Source organism: Leiobunum rupestre, chromosome 3 (genome assembly GCF_980474605.1).
Source record: "Leiobunum rupestre chromosome 3, qqLeiRupe1.1.hap1, whole genome shotgun sequence".
NCBI lineage: Eukaryota > Metazoa > Arthropoda > Arachnida > Opiliones > Sclerosomatidae > Leiobunum > Leiobunum rupestre.
The window spans coordinates 39397791-39422432 of NC_143386.1; the positions used below are offsets into that span (position 1 = coordinate 39397791).

At 36.2% G+C, this 24642-nt stretch overlaps 1 protein-coding gene across 1 annotated transcript; it reads right to left on the reverse strand.

Moving 5' to 3' along the window:
• Positions 1–15880: 15880 nt before the first annotated feature.
• Positions 15881–24091, reverse strand: LOC149951740 (uncharacterized). Its single transcript, XM_090168179.1, has 2 exons — positions 24074–24091; positions 15881–17551 (listed from the first exon to the last, which is right to left on the reverse strand). Exon 2 carries the CDS (start codon positions 17427–17429, stop codon positions 16053–16055), a length of 1377 nt encoding a protein of 458 aa, XP_090024305.1. The 5' UTR covers positions 17430–17551; positions 24074–24091; the 3' UTR covers positions 15881–16052.
• Between the last annotated feature and the right edge of the window lie 551 nt (positions 24092–24642).

The following is a 24642-nucleotide window of genomic DNA, read 5'->3' on the forward strand; positions in this document are numbered from 1 at the left end:
ACATGCAGACGCGTACCTACACTGGTCGCATTGAAATGGTTTTTCGCCGGAGTGGGTTCTTCTGTGCCGAATCAAATGACTCTTCGTTGCAAATGTGAAGCTACACTGGTCACACTGAAACGGTTTTTCGCCGGAGTGAGTTCTTTTGTGGGAAATCAAATCAGCCTTACGTGCAGACCCGTATCTACACTGGTCGCATTTAAATGGTTTTTCGCCGGAGTGAGTTCTTTTGTGGGCAATCAAATCAGTTTTACGTGCAGACGCGTACCTACACTGGTCACACTGAAAGGGTTTTTCGCCAGAGTGGGTTCTTCTGTGCTGAATCAAATGACCCTTTTGTGCAGACGCGTACCTACACTGGTCACACTGAAAGGGTTTCTTACCCGAGTGAGTTCTTTTATGGACAATCAAATCAGTTTTACGTGCAGACGCGTACCTACACTGGTCACACTGAAAGGGTTTCTCGCCCGAGTGAGTTCTTTTGTGGGCAATCAAATCAGTTTTACGTGCAGACGCGTACCTACACTGGTCACACTGAAAGAGTTTCTCGCCCGAGTGGGTTCTTCTGTGCCGAATCAACTGACCCTTCGTTGCAAATGCGAAGCTACACTGGTCACACTTAAAGGGTTTTTCGCCGGAGTGAGTTCTTTGGTGGACAATCAAAGCACCCTTTTGTGCAGACGCGTACCCACAGTGGTCGCATTGAAATGGTTTTTCACCCGAATGAGTTCTTTTGTGGCGAATCAAATCACTCTTGCCGCTCGTTGCGTAATCGCCCTCTGTGCACTGGAAGTTCTTGTCTCTCTGGCCACTCATTTTGCCACAATCACGCTTTACAAGTTTGGTTCAAAGTTTCTTTCGGAATTTTGAATTTGTCTCACAAATACAACCAGAAAGTCTTGTATTGTTCGTTATCGACAAAACCACTTCTAGAAATCCCTGAAATACAGTAAATTTTAAATAACAAGTTGGCCAAAGCCGTAATATTAGTTCCACATGGATGAATTAATTAATTATTCTCTAAGCCTTGGCGCGTGTCAAAAGGTTTAAGCATAACGTCAGACGTAAGCTTCTTTATCTGTTTTCTAAGTTTGAGCTCCGTATCTCAAATCCAATAGGAACTACGAAGAAAATTCGCATACGCTCACTAACCCTTGGCGCGGGTTAAAAGAGTTAAACATAGGGTCAGACTTCAGCTTCTCAACTGTATTAAAAGTTTGAGCCCCGTATCTCAAATCCAGTCATAACTACGAAGAAAATTCGTGTAGGATCTATAAGCCTTGGCGCGTGTTAATATGGTTAAGCATAGTGCCAAACGTAACCACTTTTACCTATATTCAAAGTTTAAGCCCCATATTTTAAATCCAATAGGAACTACGAAGATTATTAATTTTTCTCTAAGCCTTGGCATTTGTCAAAACGGTTAAGCATAGACTACAGATAAAGAAGCTTACGCCTGACGCAAAGTTTGTGTTCAGTTTCTCAAATCCTATCGAAAATAATCTATTAATAACGCTTTATATAGATTAAAAATGAAACCGAATTTAAAAGTCAATCGGATCCAAAATGATAAGACTGCGTAAAAATGCTGAGCCTTCGTTAATTAAAATTAAGTTTGGTAAAATGTCCGCACTACCCGTCCTAATAACTGCATCAAGTTTCAAAGTTTTACCTCAAATCGCACGCAAATAGCGTTGGCGGCTTCGATAAATAAGTGTCACACTTATTTGTTACTTCAGGCCATACACGGCTTCGATATGTAAGTCTCGCACTCTGCGTAAGTGTCACACTTATTTAAGTTTCAGAGTTATACCTGAAATCGCACGCGAACAGCGTTAAAATTTGGCCAAAACAAGCGAAGCCTTGGTTAAATTAAAATTAAGTTTGGTTAAATATCCGCAATACCCATACTAATAACTACATCAAGTTTCAAAGTTATACCTCAAATCGCACGCGAATAGCGTTGGCCATACACGGCTTCGATAAATAAGTGTCACACTTATTTGTTACTTCTGGCCATACACGGCTTCGATAAATAAGTGTCACACTTACTTGTTACTTCTGGCCATACGCGGCTTCGAGAAGTAAGTTACGCACTCTGCGTAAGTGTCACACTTATTTATTTCTTCTGGCCATACGCGGCTTCGAGATGTTAGTTACGCACTCTGCGTAAGTGTCACACTTATTAGTATCTTCTGGCCATACGCGGCTTCGAGAAGTAAGTTACGCACTCTGCGTAAGTGTCACACTTATTTATTTCTTCTGGCCATACGCAGCTTCATGAAGTAAGTTACGCACTCTGCGTAAGTATCACACTTATTAATTTCTTCTGGCCATACGCGGCTTCGAGAAGTAAGTTACGCACTCTGCGTAAGTGTCACATTTATTTATTTCTTCTGGCCATACGCAGCTTCGTGAAGTAAGTTACGCACTGTGCGTAAGTGTCACACTTATTTATATCTTCTGGCCATATACGGCTTCGATAAATAAGCGTCACACTTACTTGTTACTTCTGGCCATACACGGCTTCGACAAATAAGTGTCACACTTACTTGTTACTTCTGGCCATACACGGCTTCGATAAATAAGTGTCACACTTACTTGTTACTTCTGGCCATACACGGCTTCGATATGTAAGTCACGCACTCTGAGTAAGTGTCACACTTATTTATTTCTTCAGGCCATACGCGGCTTCGAGATGTAAGTTACAAACTCTGCGTAAGTGTCACACTTATTAATATCTTCTGGCCATACGCGGCTTCGAGAAGTAAGTTACGCACTCTGCGTAAGTGTCACACTTATTTATTTCTTCTGGCCATACGCCGCTTCATGAAGTAAGTTACGCTCTCTGCGTAAGTGTCACATTTATTTATTTCTTCTGGCCATACGCAGCTTCGTGAAGTAAGTTACGCACTCTGCGTAAGTGTCACACTTATTAATATGTACTGGCCATACGCGGCTTCGCGAAGTAAGTTACGCACTCTGCGTAAGTATCACACTTATTTATTTCTTCTGGCCATACGCGGCTTCGAGAAGTAAGTTACGCACTCTGCGTAAGGCAAAAACGAACGCCAGCGGAAATGTGGTTTAAGTGGCGCCCAAGGGCCCCTAATTTTTCTAGGGCGCCATAATCTGGCACACCATTAAAAGTAAGATAAATACGTATTTTAAAAATTAAATAAATTTTTTATGTCACCGTCGTTAGTTCGGTAATAATTAGAGTGCGTAAATCAACGCTCAAAATCAGAAAAAGGGGGATTTAGCACCCCCCGTTTAAATTACAGAGTTGAAACTTGCATACCGTGTATAGCAGTAATATGGATTAAATGAGAAACGGCATTTAAAACTCAATCTTATCCAAAATTATAAGACTGCGTATTTGAAAAAAAAAATGTTTAATGGGGGTCGGAAAGAAGGGGCTGGCAAATCGCCATTATCTACTTTTAAGAACTTGCTTGTGCAGACTGTGGCAACCCTATTAAGTATTCTTAGAAAAAACGGCGTGGTTATGTCACCCAGTTAAAAAGATATGGAGGGTGTTGCAAATGTGGACAACGACAATTCACAACATTTTAACGAAAACAATAGTTCCACTCGATGTATATATATATCATGTGAAACTAAAAAGGAATTATAAAATATTTCGTTAAAAACCGATTCGGCGGTCAGCCCTCGTAGATGTAAAATTTCAATGAAAACATGTATGTTCAACTCAGGCGAACCAACATTTTTAACAATCGATGTTGGCTAAAATGAGTCAGGAACCGCATAGATACGTATCTGTTCCACAGCGAAAATTCCCGAAAAATGTCCATTTACAAGAAAGCTCCTTTGGCCAGAGATCGAAAAATATTTTTTTCGGAGTAAGAACGGACTAACTAAAGACCCTTTTTTCCGGAAAGAAGAAAAAAAAAGGTTTTCATTCCATGACTAGCATTTTCGCCTCATTTTGTCGAATCCAAAAATAAAATTTAACCTCTAGACTAGTCAAGAATAAAAACCCGGAAATACCACAGGCGCGGCGTCAAAAGCGTGTCAAATGTGACTCCTCTTTTCTCGTTATATCGAGAAAAAAAATTATTCCAGATATTAAAATGCATATATTTCCAGAAAGATCACTGCCCCCAGGCCAAATCTTGCCTTATTAATTTGGTTTGTTAATGTAGATTAAGTTATGAAATTCTTGATATGTTTCACCAGGCGGTTTTTGAAAAATGACCTATTTAATTTGATCCTCCATCTTTTATCCAATACTTAAAATCTATTAATGTTTTCGAAATATCGTAAAAAATAACTTAAATTATTTTAACTACGCTTATCAATATAGATTTTTGTATGTAATTATGGATAGGTTTTAAATAATTTAAATGAATAATAATCAAATTAATATCAAACACTTTGCTTGTTTTGCATTTTGGACTAATATTTATAAACACTAATTTTAATTTCATTTTGACTAAATAAATATTATTAGATGCTCTTAATTTGAAGAAGTAGTTTGATGATTTCGTATATTTTCGCTCTCATATTGCAACTTTACGAATTGTTTAGTATTGTTTATAATTTTTGTTACATTGGGTTACTTCGTCGCGAGTTCTCCCGTTTCTCAAAACTGAATTTTTGGAAAACCATTCCTCCGGAATGAAGCCGGTTTAAATATCAATATATTATTCAATTTTTCCGATTTGCGGAAAGTTTCCGGCTTTTTATCGGAAATTAGCATCGCTAGATATAATTGGTAGAGCGAAAATATTTTTAACCCACTATATAACTCGTCTATCTTTTCCCGATAAAATGATAACACAGTATTACTAATACTCGGGCATCTTTTGAATAAAAACGATATCCGTTTACCCAGGATTGGCTAATTGTTTATTTAAATAATAGTAATTTCCATACATATCTTTTGAATTGATCCCAACAAATTGGAAATAATAATCTTGCTTACCTTTATTAAATTAAATTGATGACACTTGGTAGTAGTAGAGGAATTATTTTTAGAATTAGGAGTAATTATCTTCGAAAGCTAACGAGCGACAACATGGTCAATCTGCAAAAATTCCAAAAGTTGTAAAGAAAACATAGTAAGATACAGTAGACAACGCGAAACACCAATTTTTATATATGGAGGTATCTAAACAACCGAACATTTTAAATTGGTTGTCGACAGTAACAAAATAACAGAAATCATTTTCTAATCGACTAAATATTATGCTATCTATTTATTATACCCAAAAAAAGCACTTAAATAGATAAATAGAATGAAAAAAGTCAAATTATAATGACACTAAAAATAGATGGCGCTATAGTGGTCTTATGATATAGGGTTTCCAAAGCGTTAATTTTTCTCGTGAAAATTTAATTTAAACTCAATCAAGTTGATCAGATACGTGTGACCGCAATAGCAAAAACGAATGTAAAAGATTAAATCTTACCCCTCTAGCGACGTAATATTGCTATAATTAAGCGGTCATTGCCAAAGTTATGTTCAATTTACTAAAATTTGACATGCACAAAGTTATTGGAAAATACACTTTATTATACGTGCTCTATCGAATAGGGAATTAATTTAAATAGGGGTGGTTATAGCAGAATTATTTTCAGAAAAGCAAGTTAATTTTACTTAAATTTGACACGGTCAAAGTGATTGAAATAACCCTAATTAAACTTAAATTATAAATACGTGTTCTAGAATGAAATAATTTACGTGGGGGTGGCTATAGCAGAAGAATTATTGATGTTCTAAACTGACCCTAATATGGTACTGATATCGACCTTGAAAAAGAACGCCACAGCCTTATTTATACTTAAACTACTCAAATTTGATTGAGAGTACCCTTAAACATAAAGAAGTGCTCTATAGAGTGATGAAATGATTGAAGTAGCTTATAGTTAACCCTAAAATACTGTTTATAGGATTGAATCAGTGCTTATTTATTCTTTTTGTGGGAAGTTTAATTCTTTTACGTTTAATGAAAAATATGTTATACCTGATATCTTTTACTTATATGTGTGATATACATTAGTGATTTTGTTGAAAATAATTTAATACTCAATTTTTCTAAAGTTAAATAATTTCTGCTTTATTTTTATTTATAATTGTTAAGTCAAATAATTAATTAAAACAAAATTTATTTGTTGGGAACTGCATCGATAAGAGTGATCCGCCTTCCAGATGTAGACTTCTTGGTTGAAAGTGTGTCGATTTATTGAATTTCAAATCTCTGTGGCGAAGGAAAAACTGTCTTTTTACTCCCAGAGAGATTGACGTCAAAGGTTCTCTTTCGCCCAGTTCGCGGGCTCATTGTCATTATTCAAATATTGACTAGTTGAAATATGGGTTAACGTGTGATAATTTATACAGAATATATGGAATATGTGGAATATAGGTTAACATAGTATGATAATTTATTTAGATATTGACTAGGTGGAATATGAGTTAACTTATAATGGTAATTTAAACAAGTATTTACAAGTTGGAATATGGGTTAACATATATATATATATTTATACAGGTATTGACTTGGTGGAATATGAGATAACATATAATGGTAATTTATACTGGCATGGATTAATTAACTAATTGCCACTTGGAAGATCACTATGAATGAAAAAAGTGATGGAAACTTGGAAGGTATTTAAATCTGATAAATATAATAATAGTTGGGAATAATTAAGAAAACTACAATTTACAACTTGAGTACTTTTCGAGAAAGAGGCTTATGCACAAGAACTTTCACTTTCTCAAATTTTGCGGACAGAGTTTTGGTAATATTTGTGATAATTGGAAGTACGACCTTTCTACAAATTAAATCAGCAATTTCATTCGAGTGATTATTATTCAAATCACATTGGATGTAAGGGCTTAGAGCAATTTTTGGCCACAAGTGGATTTCAATGTTTTTTAAAATTGCAGGTGAATCCCGGAGATAGGGTACAGCTCTCTCTATGAATGTTGTTACTATACCCATTAACATGATAAAGCTTTGTTTATACAGGTACATGTGTTGACTATGTGGAACATAGTATGATAATTTATTTAGATATTGACTAGGTGGAATATGAGTTAACTTATAATGATAATTTATACAAGTATTTACAATAGTAGTAAATAGTAGTAAATAAGTATTTACATGTTGGAATATGGGTTAACATATATATATATTTATACAGTTATTGACTAGGTGGAATATGAGTTAACATATAATGGTAATTTATACTGGCATGGATTATAGGGATGCAACGGATAACCGGAACCGGCACCGGAACCAAGAAGAACCGCGTTAATTCTAGGAACCGATAATATAAAAATTTTAAAACCGTATCCGGAACCGGAACCGATATTTGTAAAAAAAGTGATAACCGAAAACAGAACCGGAACCGAGTTTTTCATTGTTTTAAACGGTTTTTAAACGGTTCTTTAACTTTATTTACCAACATTTAGCGCATGTTGAAATTCAGTAATTAATCTTCCTAATTTACTATTAGTGTTTCATATAAGCTCATCTTTATCCTATCTCAGATAACTCTATGTGGGTTTCAACGTAACTGTTAACTGACACACCCTTACGCATTCTCAATTGAAAATGGGCTTGTCCTCCAAATGTTTGCTTTAAAAACTGGCATAATCCGGAAATCCGTGATAGTTTTAGTTTTATTTTCTGCAGTCGAAAAACTCGACACAATTTCACAACTGTAGCAAAGGCCACAAAAAATATTTGTCGTCTACTGCTACTAGTGTGCCGTCCGAGCAATTATTTAGTGGGGCAATGGGCAAGCATAATTTTTGATCCCCTTCGAAACCGACTTAGAGGAGAAACAGCAGAAAAGACAGTGGCGAAAATAACGCCCAGGCAGACTGCGCAGTGCGGGGGGGGGGGGGAGTTCTGCCATTGTGGGTCTCCCAAATTGCCTATGGGACTGTGTACAGTCTAACCACGCGAGGCCTCGTCTATTTTTTTCTCCTATCGTCTCAAGTTATGTTTTACTTGCTTGAAATATTTCTTTATAAAACTTTATAAATACAACCACATTAACCATCGCATAAATAACCAAACAACGTACATTTAATTTAAACTTATGCATTTGCTTACATTTCACAAATGGCAATGCTTATTGAAATCCCGTCTTTATATTTTTCAATGAAATGAGGCCGGGGCGTAGGAACCAGGGGGGCAATGCCCCTCCCTAGAATTTTGCTGGGGGGAACAAATAATGTTATTGCCCCTTCATCTTTTTGGTCAGTTGAAATCTTCAAAAGCTTATAGAAACTCAACTGTGTCTTTTCCCGCCAATTTACATAGTTGTCAACCAGTAACACGTGCATTCGGTGAAGCTACACTCCTTTAAAAATTCAAAACCATTCTCATTTTATTATTGTGGATTTGTGTATTTAAAATTCATAAACGACTCTAAAGACTAATATACACTTCGTATGATAACTGTTGTTACTGTTAATGCCTTAATGACATTCGCGACCGATTACTCACTCTACATCGGGGGCTAAGTTCCTAGACCAACGTTTCGTTTCTCTTTGCCCCCTCCAACTTCTAAAACGTTCCTACACCCCTGAAATGAGGAGCGGAAGGGAAGGCAATGTCTCCCCAAAACTTGAAAGTACACCATCTTGAAACAATGAAACCGTGGGAATTTTCAAACAGAAGATTTTATTTTTACCCTACTTTATTGAATAAACAAATAAAGCGCTTACATGAGTTCCCTACGAGAGCATAGTAGCAATAATTTTTTTAATCATTTTACATTAAATCATCTAGATCGTGATTCTAGTCGGACTTGGGAGTCTGAACTCCAGACTTCCAAGTTCTACCAGAACCTTTGTTTTTAATGCTCCTGACGAGGATTGCCGTGATTTATCTTAATCGTATCACTTAGGGCTTAAAGCCATTTTTAAGCGTTTTATATATTTAACACGCAAGTACGTGTTAAATCTAATTGTAGAAGGCGATACATGTTAGCCCTAACTCTAGATGGCGATAATCGCGACTCGGCCTTAATGAATATAAGGGACCCCAAACCCCGAAACCATCGCTACGTCACCAAGGAAGCTACTATTTTTATAATATAATTTATCAAAAACAAATTTTATATTCTATATAAATAACTGTGGTGGATTTTATTTACCTTTGACTTCATTTGAATTGCTTGTGTATTTAACTTTAATTAATACTAAACACACTGGAACCGTATAGGAACCGGAACCGAAACCGGAACCGAAACCGGAACCGTTAAATTAAAATTTTAAGAACCGAAACCATAACCGGAACCGATAAAGCAAAAATTTAGGAACCGGAACCTGATCCGGAACCGAGATAGTCCAAAAAAGTGGAACCGTTGCATCCCTAGCCATTAGTCAAAACCATATTACCAGCAAATAAGGATCTATAATTTAACCAAGGCTTAAAATACACCCAAAGTAGTAATGTATGAGATTCCCTATTATAATTTATTCTTACCGGTAAAGTTGCGGAGAGTGGCTCGCTTATTTTATTTAGTGTTTCGTAATCGTAAATCTTGAATTGTGGTTAGGCCTTGGCTCTCACAATAATTTGACAAACATTTTTCGGAAAGCGATAACAAGCTAGAAATTCAGATTCCAATAATTTAAAAGAAACTGAAATATCACTGGGAGATGTTAGCTCTGATCAGATGGTCCTATCTCCATCTCCGACTTCGGTCAAGTTTGGGCTGGAAACTGAGCTTCGGCTCAGGCTAACGAAGAGGGTCCGTGCAAACTGGCCGCCTCGGCGGATTGGGTAGCCTGCTGTGGGGCAGCGGGCCTCGGTATGAAGGCAGGGTGGTCCCGTTTCCCGGCCTTTTAAAGCACACCGGGATTTCCGTTGCCAGCTGTGCTCAGTGGCGTCGCTAGGGGGGGGCGGTGCGCACCGGGTGCCACCCATTTGGGCGTGGTTTGGGGGTGACACCCGACCGTGAAAACACAAACTATAGAGACTAGTAAGTAGCCCACCATGATATCCGCCCCGGGTGTCACCCATGCTAGCTACGCCACTGGCTGTGCTTGGTTATGGTAACTGCTAAGTGCCCGTCGTTCTCTCCCCAAAGGGTTTGAATTTTTACCTACGTAGGTAGGGTGTCGGGTGGAGTTGCTATAACATCCACTTTTACTCCCATTGCTGTATGCGAAGTGGGGATTAGTCCAGCCGTTGCTGCACCTTACCCATACTGGATTTCTCACCTGTTCGGGCTTGGGGACGCTGGCGTAGGGCACTATGATGATAGGCCTCCGGGGGTATAGCCCTGTTGCTAGGTACACCGTGCTATAAATTCTGACACACTGACCTGTTATATTATTTATAGCGTTTATTTCTCGAGCTCTTTGCATACCACAATCCGCCATTGTTTTGGCGAGATTTTAGGCGGCTAGCGACTGCCCTAGACCTCTCACCAAATATTTTGGCGAAGTGAGCGATTTTCTGGAACCACATCCCCTTTCTGTTGATTTAGCGAGAAATCGCTAATTTGAAATTCTAAAAAACGACTCTGCACGGGGCCCTAAATCGCTGGCCTTGTTCGTAGGAATTTCTGCTTCTACAGTAAAACATTTATGAACACTGTCTACACGTCCCTTATCCACCAGTCGTTGATTGTGGCTCTATTATATGGTCGCCGTTGTTTTTAACCCCAATGACTCAAATTGCGAAAGCGCATAACCGTTGTACCAAATTAACACGGAAATATTTTTCCTCAACAACGTAATCATAGCTTGGGACATTTAACGCCGTCGGTACGTCTCAGAATCAATGATTGAGTGTGTCTGGTTTTTTATAAAATATATAACGTTTAAATCCCTTTTTTGGTTTATTGATAAATTTAGTTTAACGATAACTTCCGGTATGGAAGGTTCTATCCCCGCCTCTCCCGTTAGTCGGCTTATCGCGAACAATCCTAAAAACGCATTACTAATCGCGTTGATTTTACTTTTAATGGGACTTGTAGAATTTCTATCTCTTTGGTTTACCAATATGGCCGTCGCTATACACATAACACCGCAAAATTTGACTAATCGCGTGAGTCATTGAGTCAACCCATTACATCATCCTGATTACGTCATCAAATTATTATCGCTATATAAGGGATTCATCCCCGTCATCCATCGGCAGTACACTACAAACCGTTTCTCGAGCATCATGTCTAAACGAAGCTGTGTAGATAACGTTCCTGGGCCCACTAAAATGTCTAAATTTGATCCTACTCAGCGGAAAGTTAACCCTCGGTATTCACTTTCATCCGAGCTTTTCGTTACTACGGGTTTTACGTCTGAGCTCGATATATCTGTAGCTCTATGCAATAAAATCACACACCAGGCCTTTGAAATGTCTTCGCGCGCCTGGGATGATTTATACGGCCACTGGGAACAAATAAATGATCCACAAAGGCTGCCCTTTCGATCACCGTTCCCGTTATCAGACGCGCTAGTGACCGCCGCCATGTCTGACCAAAAAGAATTAACCTTGCAAAGTACGATATCCGAAGCGTCGGTCGTAATCAAAGCGCCGGAAACTCGAGAATTGGACAGACTCAAATATTTCATTAATTCGCACATTCAACTCCTTAAAGTGAACCAAAAACTCTTTGAATTAATGGGTTACGTTATAACCGATAATTATCGTAAAATTTACGAAATATTGTATAAAGAACCATGTGCACCCAACAATTTATTTCTATCGGATGAACATGAAAGGTATGATACCGTTGTCCGCTATGCGTCCAATTACGTAACAGCATTTAAAATTATTGACGATTTTAAAGAAACAGTGGCCAACCAAAATATGTTTTGGGTATTTAACTTTTACAATTTGTTTACTATGGTATCTACACACCATAAATATATTAAAAATAAATTGTTTTATCTTTAAACGTTTTCATCCGCTTAATGTACTGTAACTTTGAATATCTAAATAAAACCTTATAATATGTATACACTCTGCTCTTTTTTTCCAAAACACTTTTACCGATGACCGCCCGCTATTTTACGCTACCCTTAGGGGCCCGAAAGTGTTTGTCGGCGAAAACCAACTCGAATTGTGCCCGACATTAACTATGACGGGTAGGCTGTTTGCATAACATCGTGTCACCGCCATAGGGGCAGATAACCTATTGACCTAAAATGGGTTAACACCTGGGTTTTATAACATCGTAAATCAACCTCGTAAATCAGCTAACCTTTTGACCTAAAATGGGGTGCCTCCAGATATTAACTATGACGGGCCGGCTGTTTGCATAACATCGTGTCACCACCATAGGGGCAGATAACCTATTGACCTAACATCGTAAATCAGCTAACCTATTGACCTGCCGAATATTGCCGCAAAATGGGGGCCCTACAGGGGCCTGTTTCACCCTTATTTAACGGCTGTTTGCATCGTGTCCATAGGGGCAGATAACCTATTGACCCAGGGTTTATGAGGGTAAAATCGTAAATTAGCTAACCTTTTGACCTAACCTTTTGACCTGCCGAAAATGTACGCAAAATGGGGCCCGTTTCACCCCCGTTTCCCCCGCCCGCAGGTGCCCCCTTATCGGTATACACACTCCCTTATCTCTACTGTCTACACGTCCCTTATCCACCAGTCGTTGATTGTGGCTCTATTATATGGTCGCCGTTGTTTTTAACCCCAATGACTCAAACTGCGAAAGCGCATAACCGTTGTACCAAATTAACACGGAAATATTTTTCCTCAACAACGTAATCATAGCTTGGGACATTTAACGCCGTCGGTACGTCTCAGAATCAATGATTGAGTGTGTCTGCGTGACATTTATCACGGACGAATTGATTGCGCACTTTGAGCCTTCCTCGGTTACTTAGACTCGTGGTCATCATGCGAAACTACGAAAACCTTTTGTTAAATTGTCAGTAAAACAACCTCATTCTTCTGCGCGCGTTGTCAATGATTGGAATAGTCTTCCAGGAGATCTTGGTTACCACAAAAGCCTTTCGTACTGCAGTTAGGATGCATGTCCTGTATCCAAGTACTAAGATATTTATTACTTTTTTCCTGCTGTCATTTGATTTATATACATATCCGATATAACAATTTTTACCTCTACAAAGTCCCCTAGGAGGGGTTATACAATTAACGTTTCTGTCTGAGTGTCTGTCCTGCGAACGCGTTCGCATTATCCGTGCAAAGGTTAATCATTGCGTACGCAGTTTCTCGAAGGGTTGGCAAAACCACCGTGTGACGGTGAGCGTTAACGGATTTATTTGCGGTCGGGTTGGGTTTGTATTATTTTTTCGTCAAAGTTCACCGTCGCGACAGTTTTAATTCAGTTTCATTGGATATTTCGTTATTGTAATGTTTAGGTGTAGGTTGTGAATGTTGACTTCGTGTTATGACAGTTGTGGGTGTTGAGTTTGTGGTGTTTGTGTTAAGATGGTTGTGGATGTTGAATTTGTTGTGTTTGTACGGGCGTTTCCTCTCCAACTTCTCCTTAATGACTTTGGGACGGACCGAATGCTGAGGGTTATGCAACCTCTCAACGTCCAATGGAAGGTTTCCACCAATTTTTACGGTATTCGTCTTAGTATCAATTTGCTATCGCATCAGGCGGGATTTGAACCCGAGACCTCCTACTTGACAGGCGGACGTTCTACCACAGAACCACCGACACTTGTTACGCTTCATTGAAAATTAGATCTTCAGCTTTATCGGAAGCGTATTTAATAGAGTACGAAATTTTGGTTTAATTGAAATTGAAATTATTGCATCGAAGAAATTATAATTTAGCGTTTTCTCTATAGATTAATAACAAATGCGCCACCCAGGTTTCGAACCCAGGCCATTCGGCTTGGCAGTCGAGCGCTCTATCACAAACTACCGAAAGCTGCTTAGCTTCACTGAAAATAAGACACTCATCGTAAGCATAATAGGTAATAAAGTCTTGAATTTTTTTATGAATGAATTTATGAAGGCCTAATCTGGTTTTTTTTACGAATGAAATTATGTTGTTTTAATCATGTTTGTTGTTTTTTTTAACTGATCGAGATTACGTTCTTTTTTGTCGCAGTTTTTCGTAGTGTTGGCAAAACCACCGTGTGCCGGTGAGCGTTAACGGATTATTTTGCGGTTTGGTTTGGATGGTGTTTTTTCGCTCACCGCCGTGACGGTTTGGTGTATTACGTTTTTGTAATGTTTATGCGTCGGTTGTGAATGTTGGGTTCGTGTTATGACGGTTGTGAGTGTTGAGTGTGTTGAGTTTGTTGTGTTTGTGATTTGATGATTGTGCATGTTGAGTTCGTGTTATGTCGGTTGTGAGTGTAGAGATGGTGTCGGTCTGTGTTATGATGGTTGTGGTTGTTTAGTTTGTCGTGTTTGTACAGGCGTTTTATCTTCAACTTCTTCTTAATGACTTTGGGACGGACCGAGTGCTGAGTGAAATGCTACCTCTTAACGTCCAATGGCAGGGTTTCCACCAATTGCACACGGTTTTCGTCTTAGTATCAATTTGTGATTTATTAGCGCCGGCCGAGAATCGAACCCGGGTTTGCCTTGTGCAAGAGACTTACTCTAACCACTCAGCCACCAACGCTTGTTAAGTTACGGTGTTTTTCTAAAAAACAGCTTTGGCGAATGTCATTTACAAAGTTATAACGTTAGGTACTATAATTTATTCTACATCATTTTAAATATTTATAAATTATATTCATCTTATATTTAATGAAATATTTATAAATTATATTAATCTTATATTTAATGAAATATTTATAAATTATATTAATCTTATATTTAATTAAATATTAATAAATTATATTAATCTTATATTTAATTAAATATTTATAAATTATATTCATCTTATATTTAATGAAATATTTATAAATTATATTAATCTTATATTTAATGAAATATTTATAAATTATATTAATCTTATATTTAATTAAATATTAATAAATTATATTAATCTTATATTTAATTAAATATTTATAAATTATATTAATATTATATTTAATTAAATATCTGAGTATTTTACTTTATTTGATCGTGTTCAGGAATTGAACTCGGGTCGCATCGTTACAATGCAGATAGTTTACCGCCAAGCCATTGACTTCCTTTAGGAATTTTAAAGTAAAGAAACCATTATGATAAGGCGGGTTTTTTACCTTTTAATAACGCTTAGAAAAAGGATAATTATTCAAAACTCCCGCGGAAACTATATAAAAGTAATAATATAGCGCCACCGTGTGGAGAACTATAAATCAAACCGGGTAAAAAATATAATCTCTTCAATTTTTCGAACTGTAGTCAAATCTTGACGGGTCTAAAAAACATGAAATAAACGTTTATAAAGCCGTTGCCGTCAATTTGGAGATTAGTATTTCTTAGTTCTTGGCGGTCAGACGAACTACTACAGGACGGGGTCCTGGTGTCGGTCAAAAGTTATGAGGTAATTTTGCGGTTTTAATTAGTATGTTCGGTCTTCGGTCAAGAAAAGAGTTAAATTGTGTTTCGCGTTTGGAATAGATATATAGATAGAAATATATATAGATGCTAAGCAAAGAATCTTGAGATGGTGGTTGCGCAATGAGTTATTGCGTAATATCTCCGGCTTTTAAAGTAAACGCGTTGAATAGAACAATTCTACAGGAAAAACCTTTATTGAAACTGAAACTGAACATGGACAACCCAAACAATCTACATCAATTTAAAAACCATATCTGAAAGAGTTAACAAATGCACAATAACTCTATGCATACGTCAATCAAATGAGTTGTTTTGAAATTTATGAAATATATTTTAATAAGTAAATTGAAAAAAATAAAAACAGGAAATTTAAATGAACAGTGGCTTTCTTTGGTTTCGTCCAAAAATTCACAAGTTTTGTTCATGGGGTGGAGCCTCTACATTGATCGTAACTGGGCGACATTTTTCCAACTCCATCAATTTAAGAAAAATGTCTGAAAGAGTTAACAAATGCAAAATACGTACATAAATACGTTCACCAAATGAGTTGTTTTGAAGACATTTTAAGTTTATGAAATATACTTAAATTAACATTTCTTTCGTTGGTTTAGATTAAAAAGGTTGGTTTTCTTTTTCGGGACGAAACTCGATCTTGATCGTGATGTCTGGGTTCGTTGGGTCACCCTCGTTATGGTCCGCAACTGGGCGAATTTCCAACTCTTCACTCCTGAAGACTGACGAAATCGAAAATTGGTCGATGAAGTTATAAAAAGGCTCTCGTTTGACGATGCTGGCCTCGATGTTGAGACATTCAAAGTCTGAAACCATTTCTCTCTTTATGGTTGTGGGAATTGCGTCAGGTTCGCCGACTTCCGCTTTTACGGCGTGGATGTGATGGGGCTTTTCAGACAGAGATTCCAACTGCTCCTTCGTCAAACGTCGCAGTTGCACCAAACAATATCTACCGCCCATTTGACGACGTTGGTGTGATTGGTGCACTGGTTTTTGGCGGTGACTGTGCGAAGCAACAATTTGGTTTCCAGAAGTACCATGACTTCGAAGGTGACTTTCGAGGGTTTGGCTGGTAGCGAAGACCCGGTCGCAACTACGGCATTTGTGAGCCTTTTCTCCCTCAGAGTGACGTGCTTTTTCGTGTGCAAGTACATTGCTATTACGTTCGGCCCAATATAGGCACTTTGAACATCCAAAGGGCTTCTCGTTCGAGTGTCTACTTTTGTGGCTCATCAAATTACCCTTCGTTGCAGATGCGAAGCTACACTGGTCGCATTGAAATGGTTTTTCGCCGGAATGAATTCTTTTGTGGGTAATCAAATGACTCTTCTGTGCAGACGCGTACCTACATTGGTCACACTGAAATGGTTTTTCGCCGGAGTGAGTTCTTTTGTGGAGGATCAAAGCACCCTTCTGTGCAGACGCGTACCTACACTGGTCGCACTGAAATGGTTTTTCGCCCGAGTGAGTTCTTTCGTGGACAATCAAATGACACTTCTGTGCAGACGCGTACCCACACTGGTCGCATTGAAAAGGTTTTTCGCTGGAGTGAGTTCTTTTGTGGGCAACCAAATCAGTTTTACGTGCAGACGCGTACCTACACTGGTCACACTGAAATGGATTTTCACCTGAGTGAGTTCTTTTGTGGACAATCAAACTACCCTTAAGTGCAGACGCGTAGCTACACTGGTCGCACGGAAATGGTTTTTCGCCGGAGTGAGTTCTCCTGTGCCGAATCAAATGATCCTTCTTTGCAGACGCGTAGCTACACTGGTCACACTTAAAGGGTTTTTCGCCCGAGTGAGTTCTTTTGTGGACAATCAAATGACCCTTCTGTGCAGACGCGTACCTACACTGGTCGCATTGAAATGGTTTTTCGCCCGAGTGGGTTCTTCTGTGGCGAATTAAAGTACCCTTGTGGCTAGTGGCGTAAACGCACTCTGTGCACTGGAACTTCTTATCTTCTCGGCCACTCATTTGGCACAATCACGCTTTACAAGTTTGGTTCAAAGTTTCTTTTGGAATTATGAATTTGTCTCACAAATACAACCAGAAAGTCTTCTATTGTTCATTATTGAGGAAACCACTTCTAAAAATCCCTGAAATACAGAAATACAGTTAAATTTAAATAAAAAGCCATAAGAAAATAGTGATTCGGCGGCCAGCTATCGTAAGAGTAAGATTTCTATGACAACATTTATGTTCGACTCACGCGAGCCAAAATTTTTAACAATATGTTGGCTAACACGAGACAGAAACCGCATAGATTCGTTTCTGTTCCACAGCGTAAATTCCCAAAAATTTATAATTTTTACGTCCATCTACAGGATGACTCCTTTGGTAGGTTTTATCATTTTATTGGCAAGATATCTCAAAATATTTTGTTGGGAGTAAAAGCGGACAAACTAGAGTTGTAAGTCAGGATATTTTCCACAGAAAATTACCGAGGGCTTTTTTCCGGATTATTTCCGAAAAAAAGAAAAAAAAAAGGTTTTCATTCCATGTTTAGCCTATATTGTTCGCAAATATAAATTTCGCGGCATTTTCGACTTACGAGGAGACGACCCGAGGTGGTTCTCACCGATTTCGTTCAAAGTTGGAGGATTCTTAGACCTAGATGTAACATGAAACCCGTTAAAAGGAAAAGTTACGCTGGACTTCCGTTTTGCCATGGCAACCAAAAATGGTTTTGACAACATAACATGAGAAAAAGTCTATGTCAAATAACATGCGAAAATTACAAATTCTAAGGGGTCCCCCCCCCCCCTTTGCAAAACTCCAATAATTAAAAAAAAAAACAATTTTTAAAAAAATTGCAAATTTTACATTTTTGGATTACTTTGGACAAATAGGGGGGAATAAAACCCATTTAGGGTGAGCTCGAGCTAATTTGAATAAATACGTCGAAATTTTAGATATAATACAAAATATTTGTAAAACTTATGCCATGATAACTGCCATATAATTTCGCCGATAAATCTTAAAATTTCTAAATTACATTATCTGAACGATGTAGACAGATTTTTAGATTTCGATAGAAAAACGACGCCATTTTATAAAATGGCGGATACAAATATAAATCATGGTGCAATAAGTTAGGTAGTTTAAATCCGATTAACTTAAGATTTTACGTTACATTATCTGCCCGAATGAATTTGTACTATAGATTTTTATAGTAATCCGACACCATTTTGGAAAATGGCGGATATCAATAAAACTCATCGTGCGATAAGTTCCGTAAATATTCGTCGATTAATCAGAAATTTTCTACGTTTCATTATCTGCCCGAGTTAATTAGAGCTATGGGTTTTCCAATAATAATCCGACGCCATTTTGAAATATGGTGGATATAAATATACCTTATGATGCGATAACTGCCGAAATTATTTGTCGATTTACGTGAAATTTTCTACATTACATTATCTGACCGAATAAATAAGCCCCTTACATTGTGATAGAAATCTGACGCCATTTTACAAAATGGCAGATATCAATATCTCATAATGCGATAACTGCCGAAATTATTTGTCCAATTACTTGAAATTTTCTACTTTACATTACCTATTAAAGATAATCCTATTAATTTTAATAAAATTCGAGGCCATTTTGGAAAATGGCGGATGTCATATAAGTTCCGTAATTATTCGACGATAAATCAGAATTTTTCTGTTTCATTAAATGATCGAATAAAAAAGTTCTTTCTATTTTGAAAGAATTCCGAAGCCATTTTGCAAAATGGCGCATGTCTGAGAAGTTCCGTAATTATTCGTCAACTATTCTGAAATTTTCTGTTTCTGACCGAGTAAATTAGTCCTATTTCTTTTGAGAGAAATAGTCCGTTTTTCAAAATAACGCACATCAATGTAACCCTTGGTGCGATAAATTCTGTATTGTTATTGTTAAAAAAATTATAGGAAACTTCATATAAAATGGGTAAATTTTAATACATTTCGGCAAAATCCAATAATATTGGGTAAGTTCTTATATCATTGGATTAATAGAAAATAATTATGGTTAAATATATCATTTAGGCATAATTTGGGTAAATTGAAATATTATTAAATTAGTTCAATTGGCATTGTAGAATTATTGGTAATTCGGCAAATTATTGGTAAAGCAGAAAATGGTTGTAATTCCGGAAATTTTGGGTAATTTGGAAAATTATTAATAATTTGGGAAATAATTTGTAATTTGGAAAATTATTAGTTATTTGGGAAATAATTGGTAATTTGGGAAATATTTTGTTATTCTGGAAATTATTGGTAATTCTTGAAACTAATAGTAATTCTTGAAACTAATACACCTTTTTGGTTTTAATTACGCGCATGCGCTTACGGCCCAATGTTTCTTAGAAGCAGACGACGCCATCTCTCCGTATGTTAACCATGGATAACGAATGTTTAGTGAAACTTATAATAAAACGTTGAAAGTGTTATAACAAATTTAGGAATTAAATTTAAATGAAAAAAAGTGATTATATTACTGAATTTAAGAAAAAAAGAGCGAACACGAGAAAATATTACATGTAAGTGGTAACAGGTACGGTTTGCCGGACTTAGATCATGATGAAAATCTAGGCCTTGACGAAAACGTGGATGTTGCTCGGCCTTCTATTTCTACAGAAGTTGGAAAGCAGTAGCACATTAAACTATTTAGTATTTTGTTAAAATTTGAGGAAGCTCTACAATTTTTGTGTGGTGAGTTGATAGTGATATCGATTAATTTATTCCTGCTTTAATTCGTGACTAATTTTTCAATCTAAATAAATAAATTAATGGGCAGTTTCTTTACATCAAATCAAGATGTTACCCATCTATGAGATCCGTCAGTTACCTTGTGGTTATGGTACTTGACCCAGAGGCGTACTGTGGGTAAATGGTGACCGGTTCTAGACAAAACAAATTATAATTAGCTTTGATATTCTAAAGATAGGAGTGTTTTTGGCGCATGGTTCAAAATGTACTCCTGAACCCAGGCTGGTACGCCTCGGACTTGACAATTTTTATAGAACTATTTGTGGTGGGGCTTGCGATTTGGTTATTGGGTATAATTGTGTCTTATATTTTCTGTAACTTATTAGCAAGTTCTAAAATTTTTCTAATGGTTTATATATTTTTTGTATATTATAACATCAGAGTCATGCAGGTTCACTACTCTTTTACATGGAAAGGTACACCGGAGTGGAACAATAACTGATATGGTTTACTCTAACCACTTCATTAGGATTACTAAGGATTTAAGTTTTAAGAGATTGAAAATTCTAAACTCCTGTATCTTTATTTTTATAGGAAATTTAAAAATAATTTCAATGTGGTATAAAATTATACAGCTAACTAAAACAAAGTTCCTTTCTAAGCTCTTTTAGGTTTTTTTATACATTAATATTTGACTCAGATTAGAATTGTGAGATTTCTAACATTGATTTTGTGAAATGGAAATGTAAAATATATTCTATTTTTCTATGGTATATTGCTGACCTGCGTGTGAATATTAAACAACTCCTGTTGTAAGTTAGAAACCAACAAATCTAGAAATTTAAAAAACATTTTTAAAGAAAATTAGTTAATTACTTCGTAATATTTAAAAATGTTTAACTACATTGGTACTAATTTTAAATTTTAATTACCGATTTAATTTTTGGAATGATTCTGACTAATATAAGGCTCAGATTGGGCTCAACTGCAAATTGTAGACTCGGAATAAATTTAAGACTCGAATTGGACTTTCAGTCTCATCATGACAGTGATAAATTGATCCACAATAGAGTAATATCGCTCTGTAGCTTTGGGATATGGCCGCCATTTTGAGGGCAATTTTTTATCTATAGGAAAAAGCATGGGTGGTGTTTCCTCTTTCAGTGCTCTAATGCTCTCTCGTAAAGTTCGGTTCTCAAATTCAGGTTGAATCATCTGTAGTCTGTCTGGGTTCCTTTATAACAAAACTTTAATCGAAAAGACTCGGGTAATAGGTTAACTTCCGTAGGCACATTTCCATTCATTTCTGGATAAAATTTTCATGCAAATTATCTATTGGTGATATGGTTGTCTTTTTAATACTATCTTGTGGTGGTGTACGGTGGGACGAGTTTTCAACTTCTTTAGAATAGTTTTCCATATTATCTTCTATGGTTATATCTCTACAAGTGACATGTAATTATTATGAAAATTTTGTGATATACCAAATCTTTGCTGCTGAACCAATTCATTCATAAAAACTTTATACTCTTCCTAGAAAGAAGGCATAATCGAATTATCTCTAGAAATTTAAGTTACTAAAAACTTAAAAAGGCTTAAGTTAAGAAACCAATTTCATTTAATATTTCGTAACTATCCAATTTCATATTTATTTATTCTTATCTAGCTGACTTTCTTCCCCACTAATTCACGTTTTGATTGGAGTATTATTATACTAGATGGTAAATTTAGCGTTGGAATCCAGTCCTTGGGCTCCGAAAATGTCTGCTACAAACCCTCAAACTCGGCGTTGGGCTCCAATTTTTTCCGTGTTTTTTTCTTGCCTAAAGGCGAGTTATCTTCTTTGGAAAGCGATTAAATATAATTAATTGAGCTCCATAAATACTTTTACAACCAAAGATACTGCATCAAACCATATTTAATTTAATAACTTGTGTTTCGAAGTTACCCCTGAATTTTCCCATACAAAATAGCTGGCGCGATTTCAAATATGGCGTCTAAAAGAAACAAGAATATGTTTGGCGCATGCTCACGTCCCTTCCCCTTTCCCGCCCCATTTTCTGGCCAAAAAGGAGTATGGTAATTCTGGAAATTATTGGTAACTCGGGAAATTATTGGTAACTCGGGAAATTATTATCGCATTATGAGATATTGATATCTGCCATTTTGTAAAATGGCGTCATATTTCTATCACAGTGTAAGGAACTTATTTATTCGATCAGATAATGTAATGTAGAAAATTTCACGTAAATCGACAAATAATTTCGGCAGTTATCGCATCATAAGGTATATTTAAATCCACCATATTTCAAAATGGCGTCGGATTATTATTGGAAAACCCATAGGTCTAATTAACTCGGGCAGATAATGAAACGTAGAAAATTTCTGATTAATCGACGAATATTTACGGAACTTATCGCACGATGAGTTTTATTGATATCCGCCATTTTCCAAAATGGTGTCGGATTTCTATAAAAATCTATAGTACGAATTCATTCGGGTAGATAATGTAACGTAGAAAATCTTAAGTTAATCGGATTTAAACTACCTAACTTATTGCACCATGATTTATATTTGTATCCGCCATTTTATAAAATGGCGTCGTTTTTCTATCGAAATCTAAAAATCTGTATACATCGTTCAGATAATGTAATGTAGCAATTTTAAGATTTATCGGCGAAAATATATGGCAGTTATCACGGTATAAGTTTTACAAATATTTTGTATTATACCTAAAATTTCGACGTATTTATTCAAATTAGCTCGAGCTCACCCTAAATGGTTTTTATTCCCCCCTATTTGTCCAAAGTAATACAAAAATGTAAAATTTACAATTTTTTTAAAAATATTTTTTTTTGAATTATTGGAGTTTTAGAATTTGTAATTTTCGCATGTTATTTGACATAGACTTTTTCTCATATTATGTTGTCAAAAACATTTTTGGTTGCCATGGCAAAACGGAAGCCCAGCGTAACTTTTCCCTTTAACGGTTTTCATGTTACATCTAGGTCTAACAATCCTCCAACTTTGAACCAAATCGGTGAGAACCACCTCGGGTCGTCTCCTCGTTAGTTTGTCGAACCCAAAAGTAAAACTATAACTATGAACTATTCTAGAATATAAACCCTTAAATAAAATTAAAAAATATGGGTATTAATTTTTTATTTTTCCGATTTGGGCCAAATTTTCTGCATTTAATTTTTCCGGAAAATTAACCACTTTAAGACTGCGGGAAACATTTTTAACCAAAGAGATAACTCCTCTATCTTTTCCGGCTATAATGTCAACACAGTATTCCTACGGCAACTTTGGAAAACGGTATTCGTGACCAAGGGTTAGCTATAAATTTATTTAAATTTTGGTAATTTCCATACATATCTTTTGAATTGATTCCAACAAATTTGAAATAATAATCTTGCTTACCTTTATTAAAATAAATTGATAATACTTTATATTAGTAGAGTGATTATTATTGAAATTAGATGAGTAATTATCTTTATAACCTAACAACTAACAAGCGACAACATGTTCAATCTCCTAAAATTCCAAAAGTTGTAAATAATACATTGTAGGATAGAGTAGGCTACGCGATATAACAATTTTTATATATGGACGTATCTAAACAACCATTTTAAATTTGTTTTCGACCGCAATAAAATAACGGAATCAATTTTCTAATCAACCAATTATTATGCTATCTATTAATTAAATCAAACATAGGCACACCAATAGACAAATACAATAAAAAAAATTAATGGTAATTGAAACAAATAGCGCTTTAGTTGTCTTATGATACAGGGTACCAAAAGGGTAAATTTTCTTCGCGAAAAAGGATAACATTCCAAATTTTAATTTTAATTTAATCAAGTTTAACAGATACGTGTGGCCGCAAAAGCAGAAAAAAATATATAAATGATTAAATCTTACCCTTCTATCGACGTAATAGCCAAAGTTATGTTTAATTTACTAAAAATTGACACGCTCAACCTTATTGGAAATGAAACTTTATTATACGAGTTCTATCGAATAGTGAATTGATTTAAATATGGTGGTTATAGCAGAATTATTTTTAGAAAAGGAAGTTAATTTTACTTAATTTTGACACGGTTAAAGTGATTGGAATAACCCATAATTAAATATAAATTATAAATACGTGTTATACCGAATGGTGAAATAATCGGCTATAGCAGAAGAAATATTGATGTTCTAAACTGACCCTAATATGGTGATACACATAAACTTGGTAGAAGTAACCGTTTTTTAATAAGAGAAAACCGAGGTACTTCGGCAATATATGCCTTCAAGGCGGGTACAAGATTTAACACTAATATTTGAAAGAATAAATAAATAAAAGCACGCGCCAGAAAACGCGCCAGAAGGAACGCGCAAAAAAATGAGAGAAACCGCTAAAATTAAATTTACAAGTGGAGAGGAATAAGCTAAAATTACCGAAAACAAAATGACAAAACCTTAAACAATTTTTCAAAGGGGAACAA

Excerpts from the sequence above, each read along its gene's own strand:
- LOC149951740 (XM_090168179.1), bottom strand. The coding sequence starts at position 17,429 with ATGAGTGGCCGAGAAGATAAGAAGTTCCAGTGCACAGAGTGCGTTTAC.